This window comes from Caretta caretta, chromosome 4 (genome assembly GCF_965140235.1).
Source record: "Caretta caretta isolate rCarCar2 chromosome 4, rCarCar1.hap1, whole genome shotgun sequence".
In the NCBI taxonomy this organism is placed as follows: domain Eukaryota; kingdom Metazoa; phylum Chordata; order Testudines; family Cheloniidae; genus Caretta; species Caretta caretta.
In genome coordinates this window covers 150,932,819-150,951,194 of record NC_134209.1, presented here as the reverse complement: position 1 = coordinate 150,951,194, position 18,376 = coordinate 150,932,819, and the positions used below count along the sequence as shown (strand labels likewise).

The window sequence follows — 18,376 nt, the reverse complement described above, 5'->3', positions numbered from 1 at the left end:
GTTGCACAGTGCTCCTTTATAACGTTGTTTGGCAGCCACCTGCTTCGTCCACTGCTTGCAGGAAGAGCAGCCCAGTGGAGCTAGCTGGGGGGGGAGGGGTGTCTTGGAGCCAGGGTGGGCCGGCAGCCCCCCTATCAGCTCTCCGCTCCCCTAAGTTCCCTGTGCAGCAGCAGTTCAGCTGTCCCTCCCCCCACGGCCGTGTGCTGCTCCTGCCCTCTGCCCTGGAGCTGCTCCCGGGAGCCTCCTGCTTGCTGTGCAGGAATGACGGGGGCTAATGTCAGGGTGTCCCCCTCCCCCCTGCTCCTGCCCCCCACTTACGCCATCTCCATAAAGCCGTGTGGGGACGGGAGACGGACAGGACAGGGCTCAGGACAGAGGGAGCTTGCTGGCAGCAGCTGCTGCCTCAACTTGCTGATCTAATTAAAAAGGCAATGTACTTAGAGTGGTGTTAGCGTACTTAAAGGGGCAATGCACATCTCTCTTTCTCTCTCTCTCACACACACACAGGGTGTGTCTCTCTGTCTCTGTCTGCCATGCTGTCCCCCTCCCTCCATTTGTGCTGCCTTGTAGAGTGTGAGGCTACATTAACAACAATGTGTTAACCCTTGCGGGCTCAGCCGAGTGCTAGTTCATCATTTAGCAGTAAGGCATTCCCTGGGAAATATCCCACCCTCTTCCACCCTCTGACTTTACTACTTCAACCAAGCTTCCCAATCATCATTGCTGTGTACAGTATTAAACTGTTTGTTTAAAACTTATACTGTGTATATGTGTTTGTATATCTATAAAATATAGTCTTTTGTCTGGCAAAAAAAATTTCCCTGGAACCTAACCCCCCCCTTTTACATTCATTCTTATGGTGAAATTGGATTCGCTTAACATCATTTCGCTTAAAGTCGCATTTTTCAGGAACATAACTACAATGTTAAGCAAGGAGTTACTATAGGATGAAAGCTTGAAGGGCCTTCGTTAAAAATCTGTTTGTTTTTAGGGAGATGTCCCCCAGATTGAAAAAAGACAAAGCCATCTGTAGGACACCAATGTTTCTCTCTTGCTCTCTGTCTCCCCCAGCTGGGTCTCCAGCAGGAATGGAACTCTGGTGCTTCAACATGAAGAGCACAAGCTAAAAGAGTAGCTTCGTTAACTGGCAGTGGTAGTAGGCTCTAATCCTCTGTGTGGACCAGCAACTAGAGGGGGGTGTGACACCCATATTCACAAGCACCCACAGGAGGCTATGAAAATTGGGGCCTCCCATTGGCTGCAGGATGGGAGGCCTTTGGGCTATGTTGGGCCTTCAAATGACATTGCACTTTTGTGCAGTGCTGGTCTGTAGGGTGCGGGTGAGGGGAAGGCTGGGAGGTGCCATAATCAGTGCATGAGTTCTCTGCTCTGTGTGTTGTGTAGGAAGCAGGCTTGGAGCTGGTCCACCTTGCGCTCAAGGCCAAATGCTCATCAAATGACTTGGATTCATTGGTTGCCCAGTTGATTGATGACATCATCGCAGACTGCAGGTATTTCTGCCAAATTCAACTGTGAGCCTTTTCATGCGCTTATTACAAGAACATTTATTTATGTTGGAAGGGGCCTTGTGCTGAAAAATCCTGGTCATTTGCTAATGTTTACTTCAAAGGTTGTTGAGCCAAGGCACGGAGTTGAAAAGGTGACATTTAAAGCAGATCATAAATTTCCACTCTTTATGCAAGGGCTGCAACCCAGCATACCTGAATAAGCCCCATTGTAGCGCAGCTTGAGCCATTGCAATAGATATGCTTCCAGCTGGAATCTAGGGCTAGAAAAAAAGAGCCGCCTAGAATTTACATTTGCAGATACTGTTGCGGTAGGAATGAACTTTTATGAAGCAGTGACTTCTCCTCTGGATGTATTGTGTGTGAGAGAATGATTCTTGACTCACAGGAACATGGGAACAGCCAGACTGGATCTGACAAGTGTCCCTCTAGCCCAGTATCCGTCCTTCGACAGGGATCAACACTAGGTGCTTCAGAGGAAGGTGTAAGGACCCCATCACTAGGCAGATATGGGAGAATCATAGAATATCAGGGTTGGAAGGGATCTCAGGAGGTCATCTAGTCCAACCCCCTGCTCAAAGCAGGACCTAATCCCCAACTAAATCATCCCAGCCGGGGTTTTGTCAAGCCTGACCTTAAAAACCTCTAAAGAAGGAGATTCCACCACCTCCCTAGGTAACCCATTCCAGTGCTTCACCACCCTTCTAGTGAAAAAGTTTTTCCTAATATCCAACCTAAACCTCCCCTGCTGGGTGAATCTGCCACCATGAAGGTCTTGTCTTGATCTCTAATAATAGGAGATGGGTTTAAAGCCCTGAAAAAGGTTTATCTCCCTTTCAATACTCTTTTTTTTTAAGCATTATGTATTATAATCTTGGATATTCTTATTATCCATATGAACATCCAGTTCCTCTTTGACTCTTCCTAAATTCTCAACAACATCCTGTAGCAAGGAGTTCCACAGATTAATTTACAGTTGGAATGAAAAAGTAATCTGTATTTTTCACAAAATTCTGCCAGGGGAGGATACACTTAGTTTCCAGGCCCTTAACTCCATCCTGTTTCAGGTGACACCAAATCTTACAAGCTGTTATGCTATCAATAAAAATAGGTCAAGATTTTCTCAAATACGGGCCCAGAGTTTGGCTCCTTACTCTGTATTTAGGTGCCTAAATAAGTGCTAAGCACCCAACAGCCCCCATTGACTCTGGTGGGGGATGCTGGTGCTTCATATATTTGAAAATGAGGCCACTTCATGTGGATTGAGGAGTCTAAGTGTAGGTTCCTACTTTTGAAAATCTTGGTCTTTCTATACTTTTTCAAGGACAAAGTCGAAATATTGCTAGAGGAAGTTGCGTTAATGGAATCACCTTGTCCCAGAGGTGCTGGCTCTTCCCTTGGCAGTGGTCACAAAAAAGAGGTTTTTGCTTAAGTGAGTAAAGAAAATGAATAGATTTTTCCAGTTCCTTATTGTCCTTCTGCATAGCTCACACAGCCCAGGTTGAATATTAACAGCACGTCACTGCAAGGTCAGTTTCTGGTTCCCTGGCACTTGCAGGCTGTTTCATTACTGATGCTACAGCCAAGCAAAAAACTGGCGTTCTATCCCCAGATCTTCCACTGACTTGCTGTGGGACCTTGGGCAAGACACTCTGTGCATCTCTTTCACCCTTCCTCTGTCTTGTCTCTTCAGACCGTAAGCTCTTTGGATCAGGAACTGTCTCTGTGTTTGTACAGCACCTAGCACAATCGGGCCGGGACCTCAGTTAGGCTTGGAGATGCTACTGAAATACAAATAATAATGGAAAGAGATCAATTCACATTCTGTTTTTAAACAGAGTCTGAAACTGGGGCCTAACCGGCTCTTAATCTCCCCCTCAAAGGGAGGGAATCCAACGTTATGCACGCATTTGAAAAACCCTAACCTTTCCCATTGAAGCATCTGATTTATATCATAATCAGGAAAGGCAAAGAGTCCAATATGTTTTCCCTTAACGATGTGTCCTAGGTCCTGTGACCTGGACCTATTGCAGGTAGGCACCAGTAGCAGAAAGGTCTGTTGGAAGAGCATTGAATGTCTGGCACAAACTTTTGTTGAATTTTATTTTCCAATATGATTTGACTCTCTGTCTAGGTTTTTCCGTGGCCCACGTCGCCGTGAAATCTTGGGGCCGTGGGGTCTGAAACTGGAGTTCCCAGGCTTTATCACCATATCTCAATTCACCTCCCCTCATATCGTCCCAACTCCAGCAATTGCTCACAGGGAAATCTTTAATATGGTTTTAGTTGTTGAGTAGGGTGTGATGATAAGCCTTTGCCAAAGGGAATTGTTAACAGCTTGTGGCCTATTCTGAAGAAGGTGGCAGCTATTAACCACTGCTGCTTTTCATAAAGCTTGCCCAGTTTAAAATACCCAGGGGTACAGAAATAGTCACTCTTCATATTGAAAAGTGTTGGAGAAAGGCGCCAATTGACAGCTTTGGAAAGTGATGCCTCCCAGTGACTGAACAGCTACAGCCCTGCTCCACTCACGTATCTCAGTCCTCAACTCAGAGGCACCATTTCTAGGGAGAAAAGGGGAGTTTGGCCTCTGTGTCTATCCCCAGCCTTCGTTGAGACAAACGTGTTCAGTTGCAGATGCTAGTTCACTGGGAAAAGGACCAAGACCCATTAACTCATTCTACACAGGGCTCACCCCCGCGATGCCACTGACTCACTCTACCAACCTATGTTGGATTTGAACCAGTAACCTAATGGCAAAAGACAGCATGGAGCCTATTAATGGTCCTTTGAGCCACCTGGTCCTCACTGCTCTTTGCTAAGACGCACGTAGGTCACTAGCAAAGGTGTTTGGAAGCCTACGGCATTCACTCACATCCTGTGGGGTTTGTTCACTGGCCAGTAGCTTGTTCTTTCAGGGGCAGGCGATGGAATGGAATAACATGCTCCGCGTGTGGCATGCAGATGAGCCAAGTCTGCTGCTCGGGAAATGCTCCATAAACCAACGAGGATGGCAGCTTTAAGGATGCTCTTTTCAAAACCTATTTATTTGATTTTAAGCCTCACCAGGGAGATGTTCGCCCCCCCGCCCAGCTCCTTGGAAAAGGTCAGAGCTATTGTAAGGGCTGTAAATATTCCATTGCTCCTGTGTGTGCCATACGTGACCCGAGGATAATCCCAGGATTTAGGTTTTCCAGAGATGCTGCTCCCTCCAAAACAAATTCAATTAAATGAGGAAAAAATGTCACTGAGGGAGCTGCCAAGCCAGTGGTTCGTTCTGGCTGTTTCCTCCTCGGTGCTAAGCTCCTGTGGTAAATTGCTTCTGCATAGCTGAGAGAAATTGGCCTAAATAAATCAGCGAGGAGCACTAGCACATGTTCTGAAAAGAGAGCAGAATTTGCTAAACTAATCAGGATAATATCCAAATTGATGGGCTTGCCGATACCAACCACGTGTGCCTTCTGGGGAGTCTTGTGCATTGCAGCAATGTCTGCCAGGAGGCCTAACCTAAGAGGGACTGGTTAAGCTCTAAAATTGGACCACTGAGTTGCTTGTTTCATTAGAAATCTGACTGAGCCAGTCATTGGAGAATTGAACACTCTTTGGGATCCTTTTCAATTTAAGGCCAGAAGGACCCGGTACGATCATCTAGTTTGACCTTCTGCGCAGCACACGCTGGAGAATCTTGCCCAATAATTTTGGCTTCAAGCCCATAGCTTCTGTTTGAGCTAGAGCATATCTTTTAAAGAGACATCTAGTTTTGATTTAAAGACTCCAAGTGGTGAAGAATCCATCACTTCCCTAGGTAAGGTGTTGTGATGATTGATTACCTTCACTGTTCACAATGAGCACCTTATTTCTAGTCTGAATGTGTCTAGCTTCACCTTCCAGCCATTGGATCTCATTCTGCCTTTTGCAGCTAGAATATAGAGCCATCTGCTGTCAGAAATCTCTTCTACATGTAAGTACTTGGAGACTGTGACCAAGTCACCTGTTGACCTTCTCTTGGATAATAGTCTATCACAGTGAGGCATGTTTTCAAGACCTCTATAGCAGTTGGTATTGACTCTAGCCATTCTTGGGGTAACAGGAAAGGTACCATTGCCTGGAATGGAGTGGTGTTCTTGCTACTTTATTTTAAACTCCAGGGGGTACCGAAGTATACTGGAGGGAGACGCTTTAGAAATGGAGATATTTATCCTTGTAAATACAAGCTGTGATTTATACTGTGGTAGTGCCTAGGAATCCCGATCATGGATCAGGGCCCCTTGTTCTAGGTGCTGCACAAACACAGAACAAGAAGAGGTTTCTTGTCCCAAGAAACTGACAGTCCCAGTATAAATACGTTATAGAGTCCAAGGCCAGAAGGAACTAATGTGATCATAGTGTCTGACATCCAGTATAACAGAGTCTAGGACTTCCCTGAATTGATAACAGAATCTCCGTATAATAAAAAAGTAAAGACCTGTATCAACAGGGCAACAAAAATGATTAGGGGTCTGGAACATATGAGTTATGAGGAGAGGCTGAGGGAGCTGGGATTGTTTAGCCTGCAGAAGAGAAGAATGAGGGGGGATTTGATAGCTGTTTTCAACTACCTGAAAGGGGGTTCCAAAGAGGATGGCTCTAGACTGTTCTCAATGGTATCAGATGACAGAACGAGGAGTAATGGTCTCAAGCTGCAGTGGGGGAGGTTTAGATTGGATATTAGGAAAAACTTTTTCACTATGAGGGTGGTGAAACACTGGAATGCGTTACCTAGGGAGGTGGTAGAATCTCCTTCCTTAGAGGTTTTTAAGGTCAGGCTTGACAAAGCCCTGGCTGGGATGATTTAACTGGGAATTGGTCCTGCTTTGAGCAGGGGGTTGGACTAGATGACCTTCTGGGGTCCCTTCCAACCCTTATATTCTATGATTCTATGATTCTATGATCTATGCCATGCCAAGAGTCCTCAACCATTCTGCTAACAGAGGTATCTCAACCAACCACCACACTGACATGACACCGAATCTGCATGCACCAGTTTCAGCGGTTCTAAGGAGTCAGTGCGATGAAGGGGACTGCTCAGAGTGGGGATTACTTAGTCCAGTTGCCACAGTTCTTCAAAGGTTGATTCACCACCTGTACAACCCAACACAAAGTTGCCAGCGCAACCCACCCATAACCCACCATTCACAAATCAATACAACCAGCACACACAATAACAACACACACTCACGGCCTCTTACTGCAACGCTTACGCCTCAATGGCTCCTCCAGATCCTTCCCCCGCCCCCTACCGAGCTGCCAGCCTGTGCCACTTGAAAAATAATGCCCTATTCCTCCAGAACCTTCCCCTGGTACCTGCCTAACTGCCGGCATATGCCCCCATACAGACAGCGCCCTGCTCCTCCCGAACCTTCCCCCCCCACCTCCCTAACTGCCAGCCTCTGCCCCCATACAGACAGCGCCCTGCTCCTCCCGAACCTTCCCCCGGTATCTCCCTAACTGCCAGCCTGTGCCTGCATACAGACAGCGCCCTACTCTTCCAGAACCTCCCCCCACCTCCCTAGCTGCCAGCCTCTGCCCCCATGCAGACAGCGCCCCGCTATTCCAGAACCTTCCCCCCAGACCCCTAACTTCCAGCCTGTGCCCCCATATAGACAGCGCCCCACTCTTCCAGAACCTTCCGTCAGTACCTCCCTGCCAGCCTGTGCCCCCATACCGACAGCGCCCCGCTCCTCCCGAACCTTACCCCTACCCCTCTAACTGGCAGCCTGTGCCCCCATACAGACAGCATCCCCCTCCTCCCGAACCTTCCCCCGGTATCTCCCTAACTGCCAGCTTGTGTCCCCAAACAGAGAGCGCCCCGCTCCTCCAGAACCTCCCCCCACCTCCCTAAGTGCCAGCCTGTGCCCCCATACAGACAGCGCCCCCCTCTTCCCGAACCTTCCCCCGCCACCTCCCTAACTGCCAGCCTGTGCCCCCATACAGACAGTGCCCCGCTCCTCTCGAACCTTACCCCCATCCCTCTAACTGGCAGCCTGTGCCCCCATACAAACAGCACCCCTCTGCTCCCGAACCTTCCCCCGGTACCTCCCTAACTGCCAGCCTATGCCCCCATACAGACAGCGCCCCGCTCCACCCAAACCTTCCCCCGCCACCTCCCTAACTGCCAGCCTGTGCCTCATACAAACAGCGCCCCGCTCCTCCCGAACCTTCCCCCGGTACCTCCCTAACTGCCAGCCTGTGCCCCCATACAGACAGCGCCCCGCTCCTCCCGAACCTTCCCCCGCCACCTCCCCAACTGCCAGCCTGTGCCCCCATACAGACAGCACCCCGCTCCTCCTGAACCTTCCCCCGCCCCCTCCCTAACTGCCAGCCTGTGCCTCATACAAACAGCGCCCCGCTCCTCCCGAACCTTCCCCCGGTACCTCCCTAACTGCCAGCCTGTGCCCCCATACAGACAGCTCTCCGCTCCTCCCAAAGCTTCCCCCGCCACCTCCCTAACTGCCAGCCTGTGCCCCCATACAGACAGCGCCCCGCTCCTCCTGAACCTTCCCCCGCCACCTCCCTAACTGGCAGCTTGTGCCCCCATACAGACAGCGCCCTGCTCCTCCCGAACCTTCCCCCGGTACCTCCCTAACTGCCAGCCTGTGCCCCCATACAGAGAGCACCCCACTCTTTCAGAACCTCCCCCACCTCCCTAACTGCCAGCCTGTGCCCCCATATAGACAGCGCCCCACTCTTCCAGAACCTCCCCCCACTTCCCTAGCTGCCAGCCTCTGCCCCCATGCGGACAGCGCCCCACTCTTCCAGAACCTTCCCCCCACCTCCCTAAGTGCCAGCCTGTGCCCCCATACAGACAGCGCCACACTCTTCCAGGACCACTCCCCACCCCTCTAACTGGCAGCCTGTGCCCCCATACAAACAGCACCCCGCTCCTCCCGAACCTTACCCCGGTATCTCCCTAACTGCCAGCTTGTGCCCCCATACAGGCAGCGCCCCACTCTTCCAGAACCTTCTGCCAGTACCTCCCTAACTGCCAGCCTCTGCCCCCATATAGACAGCGCCCCACTCTTCCAGAACCTTCCTCCAGTACCTCCCTGCCAGCCTGTGCCCCCATACAGACAGCGCCCCACTCTTCCAGAACCTCCCCCCACCTCCCTAAGTGCCAGCCTGTGCCCCCATACAGACAGCGCCCCGCTCTTCCAGAAGCTCCCCCCAGACCCGTAACTTCCAGCCTGTGCTCTCATAGAGACAGTGCCCCACTCTTCCAGAACCTTCTGCCAGTACCTCCCTAACTGCCAGCCTGTGCCCCCATACAGATAGCGCCCCGCTCCTCTCGAATCTTACCCCCACCCCTCTAACTGCCAGCCTGTGCCCCCATACAGACAGCGACCCACTCTTCCAGAACCTCCCCCCACCTCCCTAACTGTCAGCCTGTGCCCCCATACAAACAGCACCCTGCTCCTCCCGAACCTTCCCCTGGTACCTCCCTAACTGCCAGCCTGTGCCCCCATACAGGCAGCGCCCCACTCTTCCAGAACCTCCCCCCCACCTCCCTAACTTCCAGCCTCTGCCCCCATGCAGACAGCGCCCCGCTCCTCCAGAACCTTCCCCCCACCTCCCTAACTGCCAGCCTGTGCCCCCATAAAACAGCACCCCCCTCCTCCAGAACCTTCCCCCCACCTCCCTAACTGCCAGCCTGTGCCCCCATACAGACAGCGCCCCACTCTTCCAGAACCTCCCCCCACATCCCTAAGTGCCTGCCTGTTCCCCCAAACAGAGAGCGCCCCACTCTTTCAGAACCTTCCGCCAGTACCTCCCTAACTGCCAGCCTGTGCCCCCATACAAACAGTGCCCCGCTCCTCCAAAACCTTCCCCCTACCCCAATAACTACAAGGCTGTGCCCCCATACAGACAGTGCCCCACTCTTCCAGAACCTTCCCCCCACCCCTCTAACTGCCAGCCTGTGCCCCCATACAAACAGCACCCCGCTCCTCTCGAACCTTACCCCCACCCCTCTAACTGGCAGCCTGTGCCCCCATTCAGACAGCGACCCACTCTTCCAGAACCTCCCCCCACCTCCCCAACTGCCAGCCTGTGCCCCCATACAAACAGCACCCCGCTCCTCCCGAACCTTCCCCCGGTATCTCCCTAACTGCCAGCTTGTGCCCCCATACAGGCAGCGGCCCACTCTTCCAGAACCTTCCCCAGCCACCTCCCTAACTGCCAGCCTGTGCCCCCATAGAGACAGCGCCCCGCTCCTCCCAATCCTTCCCGCGCCACCTCCCTAATGCCAGCCTGTGCCCCCATACAGACAGCACCCCACTGTTCGAGAACCTTCCGCCAGTACCTCCCTAAGTGCCAGCCTGTGCCCCCAAACAGACAGCGCCCCACTCTTCCAGGACCCCCCCACATCCCTAACTGCCAGCCTGTGCCCCCAAACAGACAGCGCCCCACTCTTCCAGGAACCCCCAAAATCCCTAACTGCCAGCCTGTGCCCCCATACAGACAGCACCTCTCTCCTCCCGAACCTTCCCCGCCCCCTCCCTAACTGCCAGCCTGTGCCCCCATACAGACAGCACCCCGCCCCTCACGAACCTTCCCCCGCCACCTCCCTGCCAGCCTGTGCTCCCATACAGACAGTGCCCCGCTCCTCCCGAACCTTCCCCCGCCACGTCCCTAACTGGCAGCCTGTGCCCCCATACAGACAGCACCCCGCTCCTCCCAATCCTTCCCCCGGTACCTCCCTAACTGCTAGCCTATGGCCCCATACAGACAGCGCCCTGTTCGTCCCGAACCTTCCCCCGCCACCTCCCTACCTGCCAGCCTGTGCCCCCATACAGACAGCGCCCCGCTCCACCCAAACCTTCCCCCGGTACCTCCCTAACTGCCAGCCTGTGCCCCCATACAGACAGCGCCCCGCTCCTCCCGAACCTTCCCCCGCCACCTTCCTACCTGCCAGCCTGTGCCCCCATACAAACAGCGCCCCCCTCCTCCCGAACCTTCCCCCGCCACCTCCCTACCTGCCAGCCTGTGCCCCCATACAGACAGCGCCCCGCTCCACCCAAACCTTCCCCCGGTACCTCCCTAACTGCCAGCCTGTGCCCCCATACAGACAGCGCCCCGCTCCACCCAAACCTTCCCCCGGTACCTCCCTAACTGCCAGCCTGTGCCCCCATACAGACAGCGCCCCGCTCCTCCCGAACCTTCCCCCGCCACCTCCCTACCTGCCAGCCTGTGCCCCCATACAGACAGCGCCCCGCTGCTCCCGAACGTTCCCCCGCCACCTCCCTAACTGCCAGCCTGTGCCCCCATACAGACAGCGCCCCGCTCCTCCCGAACCTTCCCCCGCCATTCCCCTGCCAGCCTGTGCCCCCATACAGACTGGTGGCCACTGGGGGTCGGGGGGCAGAGTACCCGGGCTGCGGTGAACGGGGAAGGTGGTTCTCCCGAAGGGGTCGATCCTGCCTCTCTTACCCAGCTACAGCATCCACAGGGCGGGGCTCACAAGCGGGTTCTCCCGGGGCCAGCGGCGGCTGCCCTTTTTCACCTGGCTCATTTGTGCGGGTTCCTGCGGGTTCTTGTCATGATGCTGTCGAGCTGGTCAGTGCAGGGACAGGCTCGGCGTCCCGGGCATGCTGAGCTTGGTGTGAGGAAGGGGATGGAGCTACTTCTGGGCCCGAGAGTACTCCTCCTCCATCTCCCCTTCCCCCCCCTTCCTCACTCCTGTACCGAGCTGACCAGCTAAGGGCCACCTGGAACCTCCCGCAGGGACAGGTGGTCGGGGAAACACCTTCGGGGTTTCTCCACCATGGATGCAGCGTGGGGTTGCTGGGCCTGTCCTGCGGGGCCTCGGTCTCGCGGGGTCAGACTCAGTCAATGGCACGTAGGCTCCCGGCGGCCTGCGTGTTGGCTCTCGAGGGTAACGCACTGCGCGTGCGCGTGTGTTGGAGTGCAGAGCCCACGTGCTGACATCCCGGTCCCTGCGGTGTAATCCTCACTACTGCGCCCGCCAGGGCCTTAGAGGGGTGACTCATGGCCATGGTGGAGCCGTCGGTCCACCCGCCGGAGTATCATGACCAGCAGTTGTAACGTGACGGGCCTCAACTGTGCTGCTAGCGGAGGGCGCCCCCAGATTTCGCTGGAGCCAGTTAGGGGAACTCCCTCCTTCGCTCTACTCTCGGGCCTGGTCCGCCCTGGGCAACGGACCTGAGCGAAACTGCTGCTCCCCACCGCCAGGGAGGTGGGGTCCGACAGCGCTTATTCTCTGGGGGGGTTGACCTGGTGGCCGGTTTGGGATGAGAAACTTTCCAGACTTTTTCCCTGGGGTTGACCTGGTGGCTGGTCGGAGCTGGGGTTGACCTGGTGGCTGGGTGGGGACTTAGAAAATTTCTGCCTCATTCCCTGGGTTGACCTGGTGGCCGGTTGGAACTGGGATTGACCAGGTGGCTAATTGGAGATAAAACAGGGCCAGCCACCCACTGGGCCAGGAAAAAAAGGGGCTTATGAGCTGCAGCTGGGCAAAAGAGGGAGAAATGGGACCTTCCCCATTCACTGCAGCCCCAGTGCTCTGCCCCCCCACCTCCAGTGGCCACCAGTCCCATCATATACCCTGTACCCAGTGGCCACTGGGACTCGTAGCCTCCTGCATGTTAAAGAGACAGAGTCTCCCTGTAGCAGCCTGGCCAACCCCGATGGTTCAAACACCCTGAGATAGACCCCAAACCAGGAGATTGGACCAAAATCATGAGATTTGTTTTTTAAAAAGACGATAGTGTAGTTTTGTTCAGTCTTTTGATGTTTGAACTTTTCACTCCCTGCCCTCTCCCCCGCACATGTGTGTGAGTCAATTACTGTTACTAGCACTCCCAAATGTATGTATCGGTGTTTCTGGCCTCTGCTTGCAGGTACTCTGCCCATTCCCCTGCCCTCAACCTGCCCCCTGGCCTCCTGCAGCTCATAGTTCTTCATCGCCCTCTCCCAGATCTGGGGGGCTGCAGTGGGTCCCCTCCCTTTCCCAGGCCTGCCGGGGCAGGTCCCCATCCCTCCTGGCCCCCAGCCAGGTGCTGCAGTGGGAGGAGGAGAAGCAAGGGGTGTCCTATTGCTCACAGGGAGGAAGGGAAAGGAGGGTCTTTCAGCTGCTGGGGTCTCTGCTCCCCCCGCCCCCTCCAAGAGGAGCAGGGAGAGCTCTGCCTGCTTCTGCAGCATTTCGGATTAGCTTCTCTTCCCTAGGAGGCGGGGCCATGGGAAAGGCAGCCAATCAGAGGGGGAGCTGGTAGGTAAGATTTCCCCCAATGAGAAGTAAGTCCTGGGGGAAAAAAAGAGTTCAGACTTGTTGGCAGTTTTTGACAGAGACATTATTAAGGGCACAAGAACAAACTATCCCACTGTGATAGGGGAGGAGTGGTAGATACGCTGGAGGGGAGGGATAGGATACAGAGGGACCTAGACAAATTAGAGGATTGGGCCAAAAGAAATCGGATGAGGTTCAACAAGGACAAGTGCAGAGTCCTGCACTAAGGACGGAAGAATCCCATGCACCGCTATAGACTAGGGACCGAGTGGCTTGGCAGCCATTCTGCAGAAAAGGACCTAGGGATTACAGTGGACGAGAAGCTGGATATGAGTCAACAGTGTGCCCTTGTTGCCAAGAAGGCCAATGGCATTTTGGGCTGTATAAGTAGGGGCATTGCCAGCAGATCGAGGGACGTGATCGTTCCCCTCTATTTGACATTGGTGAGGCCTCATCTGGAGTACTGTGTCCAGTTTTGGGCCCCACACTACAAGAAGGATGTGAAAAAATTGGAAAGAGTCCAGCGGAGGGCAACAAAAATGGTTAGGGGACTGGAACACATGAGTTATGAGGAGAGGCTGAGGGAGCTGGGATTGTTTAGCCTGCAGAAGAGAAGAATGAGGGGGGATTTGATAGCTGCTTTCAACTGCCTGAAAGGGGGTTCCAAAGAGGATGGCTCTAGACTGTTCTCAGTGGTAGCAGGTGACAGAACAAGGAGCAAAGGTCTCAAGTTGCAGTGGGGGAGGTTTAGGTTGGATATTAGGAAAATCTTTTTCAGTAGGAGGGTGGTGAAGCACTGGAATGGGTTACCTAGGGAGGTAGTGGAATCTCTTTCCTTTGAGGTTTTTAAGGTCAGGCTTGACAAAGCCCTGGCTGAGAAGATTTAGTTGGGGATTGGTCCTGCTTTGAGCAGGGGGTTGGACTAGATGACCTCCTGAAGTCCCTTCCAACCCTGATATTCTATATTCTATGAGAGGAGTATGGTAAGAGACCACCCCGGTTAACCAGGAGATCTTCAATGACCTGAAACTCAAAAAAGAGTCCTATAAAAATTGGAAACAAATTATGAAGGATGAAGATATAAAAAACAACAACAGAAGCCTGTAGAGACAAAATTAGTAAGGTGAAGGCAAAACAAGTTTAAACAAATTAGGGATATAAACGGTAAAAAGAAAACATTTTACAAATACATGAGACAGAAGAGGAAGACTCTTCTGGGCAAGCCTATTATTCAATGAGGAGGGAAAGACAATGACAGAAAACACAGCCATGGCTGGAGTTAATGCCTTTTTTGCTTCAGCTTTGAGAGGGGTAGCCGTGTTAATCTGTATCAGCAAAAACAAAGGGGAGTCCTTGTGGCACCTTAGAGACTAACACATTTATTTGGGCATAAGCTTTTGTGGGCTAGAACCCACTTCATCAGATGCATGGAGTGGAATACACAGTAGGCAGGTATAAATACACAGCACATGAAAAGATGGGAGTTGTGTTACTGAGTGGGGGGTCAGTGCTAACGAGGCCAATTCAATTAGGGTGGATGTATGGCCCATTCCCAACAGTTGACAAGAAGGGGTGAATATGAACAGAGGGAAAATTATTTTTTGTAGTGACCCAGCCACTTCCAGTCTTTATTCAGGCCTAGTTTGACGGTGTCAAATGGGAGTGGCTGCACACTATTACTGAAAAATTGCTGACGTTGTCAGTTTTACCATATAATTATAAAATAAAATGATTGGAATATAAATATTGTACTTACCTTTCAGCATATAGTATATAGAGCACTATAAAACAAGTCGTAAGAAATTTTAGTTTGTTCTGACTTTGCTAGTGCCTTTTTATGTAGCCTGTTGTAAAATTAGGAAAATATCTAGATGAGCTGATGTACCCCCTGGAAGAGCTCTGCCTGCCCCCAGGGGTACGCTTACCCCTGATTGAGAACCACTGATCTGTGTTATTGCCATTCTTTCATGTCTCAAAGCTATTATATTCCATTATAGAGAGAGTGGTGGGGGAAGCTAGCAGGGCTCCTGGGTTCTGTTCGTGGCTCGGCCGCTTTCTGTATGAGACTGAGCAACGAATTGCACCGGCCTGGGACATAGTTTTCCCATCTGTAAAATGGTGATTATAATTCCTATCTGACAAGAACATTGGCTGGGAGGGATGTTTGTCAAATGCCTTTATTATCTGTACTATGGTAGCAGTGAGATCGAGCCCCCATTGCAATAGGTACTATACAACCATAGTGAGAGACAGTCCCTGCCCCAAAGAGCTTACACTTTAATCAGACAAAAGGTGGGAGAGGAAATGACTTGTCCAAGTTCACCCAGCAAGTCAATGGTCAAGTCCCTTCCCCGCTCTGTGCCTCAGTTTCCTGAATGTTAGCCTAGTTCCCCAGCCACTGCACTATACTGTCTTTCAGGCTATCTGTTGTCTACTTGCAGAAAGCCATTTATTTTAGTTCACAGTCTCTCCTAAAGTGATTGCTAATGGTTCTACCATCAGCATCCACCATGGTTGGTAAGAGGTATTGAGCATCCCTGTGAGGAGCCCAGTGCTTCTGGATTAGCTGTATGTCTATCCCTTGGGAGGTTACTTTACCTCTGTATTTGGCTCTGCTGTAACCTCTGCTGTTTTCCACAATTCAAGAAGGATGTTGATAAATTGGAGAGGGTTCAGAGAAGAGCCACGAAAATGATTAAAGAATTAGAACACCTGCCTTATAGCGATAGACTCAAGGAGCTATAGAGAAGTTTAAGGGGGTGACTTGATCACAGCCTATAAGTATCTACATAGGGACCAGAAATTCGATAATAGGCACTTCAGTCTGGCAGAGAAAGGTATAACATGATCCAATAGCTGGAAGTTGAAGGGAGACAAATTGAGATGGGAAAGAAGTTGTACATTTTTAACAGTGAGGGAAATTAGCCATTGGAACAATTTCTCAAGGATAGTTCATACAGCAACCACCCAGAACTAGGTACAGGGTGAAGGCTCTCTTAACAAAATGCATGGCAGACTTCAACTGCTTACTCTCAAGTGGTTACTCCTGCCCCACTTGTCTATCTTGGGCAGATGATTGAATCCTATGCAGTTTGCAGTGTTGGAGTTTTTTCAGATGAGATCTTAAACACTATGGCTGCAGAATCATGGAGTCCACACGGCCCCGGTTGAGATTACTGGGGCAGTTCACACCTCTCAGAGATGTTTCAGACTGTGTGGACTCAGGCAGGAAGCCCTGCATTGGCTGAACCTTGGCTCACCTCTGTGAGGTTATCTCTGCAACCATCTGGGCAAGAACTGGAATTATATTTTTACAATGAAAGCGGAAATTCTGGCGCAAGCAATGAATTTATTGGGGCCATGACTTTAGTTAGGGATACAGTTCTGATGGCCCTGTTGTCACGGTTTCAGGCTTAACTATCCCTCTGCCATCTTCATGGTCTCTTTCATGGCACGCCCTTAGATCTCAAGCCTCAAGCTGTCATCTTTTTTGGGGTGGGAATTTGTTCCTTTCCCTCCAGACCAGGGATTTAGGCTGCAATTTCTCCTTCCATTCACTGTGATCACCTTAGTAAGTCCGAGTTTAGCTCAGCAATTGCCGTCCTGTGATCTCCTTGCGGCAATGGGCAGGATTTACCGGAGACCAGCCAGCCTTCATAAAGCAAAGTATTTATTCAGAACCAAAAGCATTACAGAGGAAGCCGATCTTGACAACAACAAACCGCTTATATGTATGCCCAGCTCCACAGGTGTCACCCATGGTGCACAAGAGCTGGTAGGTCTCAAAGCCCTTCAGACCCTTCTAGCAACTTTGTTCCTGTTGGTTACCATCTCGTGTGAGTTCTTAGATCCAGTGTGAGTGACCCTTCCTCTATAGCTGTCCTCCCACTTTATGTATTTCTCTGTTCCTTGTCTGCTGGGCCGCTTGAATGTTGTCAAAAACAGTCTATGCCATTCCGCACCAGGGGGTGGTACTTCCGCAAACCTGCTTATCTGTCTAGAGCAGTGATTTTCAACCTGTGGTCCGTGGACCCCTGGGTGTCTGCAGACTATGTCTAAGATTTCCAAAGAGGTCCACACCTTCATTCAAATTTTACAGAAAAGAAAAAAGGTTGAAAACATGGGTGTAGGGATTTGCAGTAATTACCTCTTAGTGACATTTACTTTCTGATGGTTCATTCATGCTTAGTGACTTCTCTGCAGTCACTGCATTGCTTCTCATGTTTCAAGAAAGAAGGTAACCCCTTCATGCCCAGCAAGGTGAGAGGGGAAAGTGAGTCACACATATCCTTTTGTAAAAATAAATCAGACATTTTCCCAGTCTCCACATCCAGGACAGTTTGTCAGTGGGAATAGAGCCCATGACTTTCAATGCCAGAATCATAGACCTCTACCATTTGAACTGGAAAAACGAACTTGTAATTTGTAGTGGAAGGAGGCAGTTAGCCTATATGTGGCAGAGCCACTAGACGGAGACATTATCAGCCCCACAATTTGCACATATTATGGGAATTATTTTTAAACAACATCTTGCTGCAAGATTTACTAAGCCTGAGAAGACTGTGAGAGAGATAATAGACTATCAGTCAGTCTGTCTGTCTGCCTTCTCATTTTATAGATGGGGAAGAAAAAGTACAAAAAGGTTAAGGGATTTGCTCAGCGTCACTCTGGAAGGGCTGGGAATTGAACCCAGATCTCATTCTGTTTCAGTTGGACTTTTGTTCTTTAATATGTCTATAAGGGTAGCTCATAAATCATTGAGTTTTAACATGAAAACTCTTAAACAGCTTAGCACGATGAAGATGCTGTTGAGCTTCTGGAATATTTATATTGCAGGTTGAGCCAACTTATGTGTGTGTGTGTGTGTGTGTAGTGATGCACGAAGCTCAGTTGCAACTCCTTTTTGGAACTCATTGCAATAGTGTCTGAGGGCTGTAAGTGTGGTTTGAACCTTCCTTGCTCCTGGCGCTTGTTCAGTCACCAAATATCTCTTTGGTGGCTTGTTATTTTTGCATAAACTTGCTCATAAAAGGAAAGTCCCCAGTAAAGCCGTTGCTTTGCAATGCACAGCTAACATTGGCCTGTTTCTCTGTGCTCCTTTCTCCCACCCCCCATCTGCAGCCAGCCGCTCGTTGATGTCAGCAACAAGACAGCCAGCACCCATCTGGATCAGTACATGTACAAATTCCGCAGCACCAACCTGAACCAGATTGTCCAGGCAGCTCTGAACCTGAAGCATGAGGATTCTGACCTCCAGACAGTGCTGGACCAGGCTGAGGACTGGCTCTTGAGACTAAAAGCCATGGCAGAGGAGGTAAAAGTGGGGGTGAATTGCTTTTGCCCTGATGGCTCTTTATCTTTCCCACCCAGCCCATCTTGGTGCTATTACAGGCTTGTTTGAGGTAAGCCATCCTAACCGGGAGCAACTCCTTAGGATTTGCCTACATAGGGACCGGTGGGGGTGTCTACACTTAAAACATTACAGCTGAGCCACTACACCAGGGCAATGTTTCAGAGTAGACACTGCCCACCCCCTGAGAGGTGGTAGCTAGGTTGATGGAAGAATTCT

General features: G+C 51.3%; 1 protein-coding gene across 7 annotated transcripts in view; it reads left to right on the top strand.

The window, feature by feature from the left end:
* Positions 1–18,376, top strand: part of DYSF (dysferlin) — a 304,292-nt gene that overhangs the window by 121,711 nt on the left and 164,205 nt on the right. For all 7 annotated transcript variants that reach the window (XM_075128161.1, XM_075128162.1, XM_075128163.1 and 4 more), the window contains 2 exons: positions 1,405–1,511; positions 17,929–18,121. In XM_075128161.1, the coding sequence (XP_074984262.1) occupies positions 1,405–1,511; positions 17,929–18,121 (300 nt within the window). The remainder of the gene's footprint in view (positions 1–1,404; positions 1,512–17,928; positions 18,122–18,376) is intronic.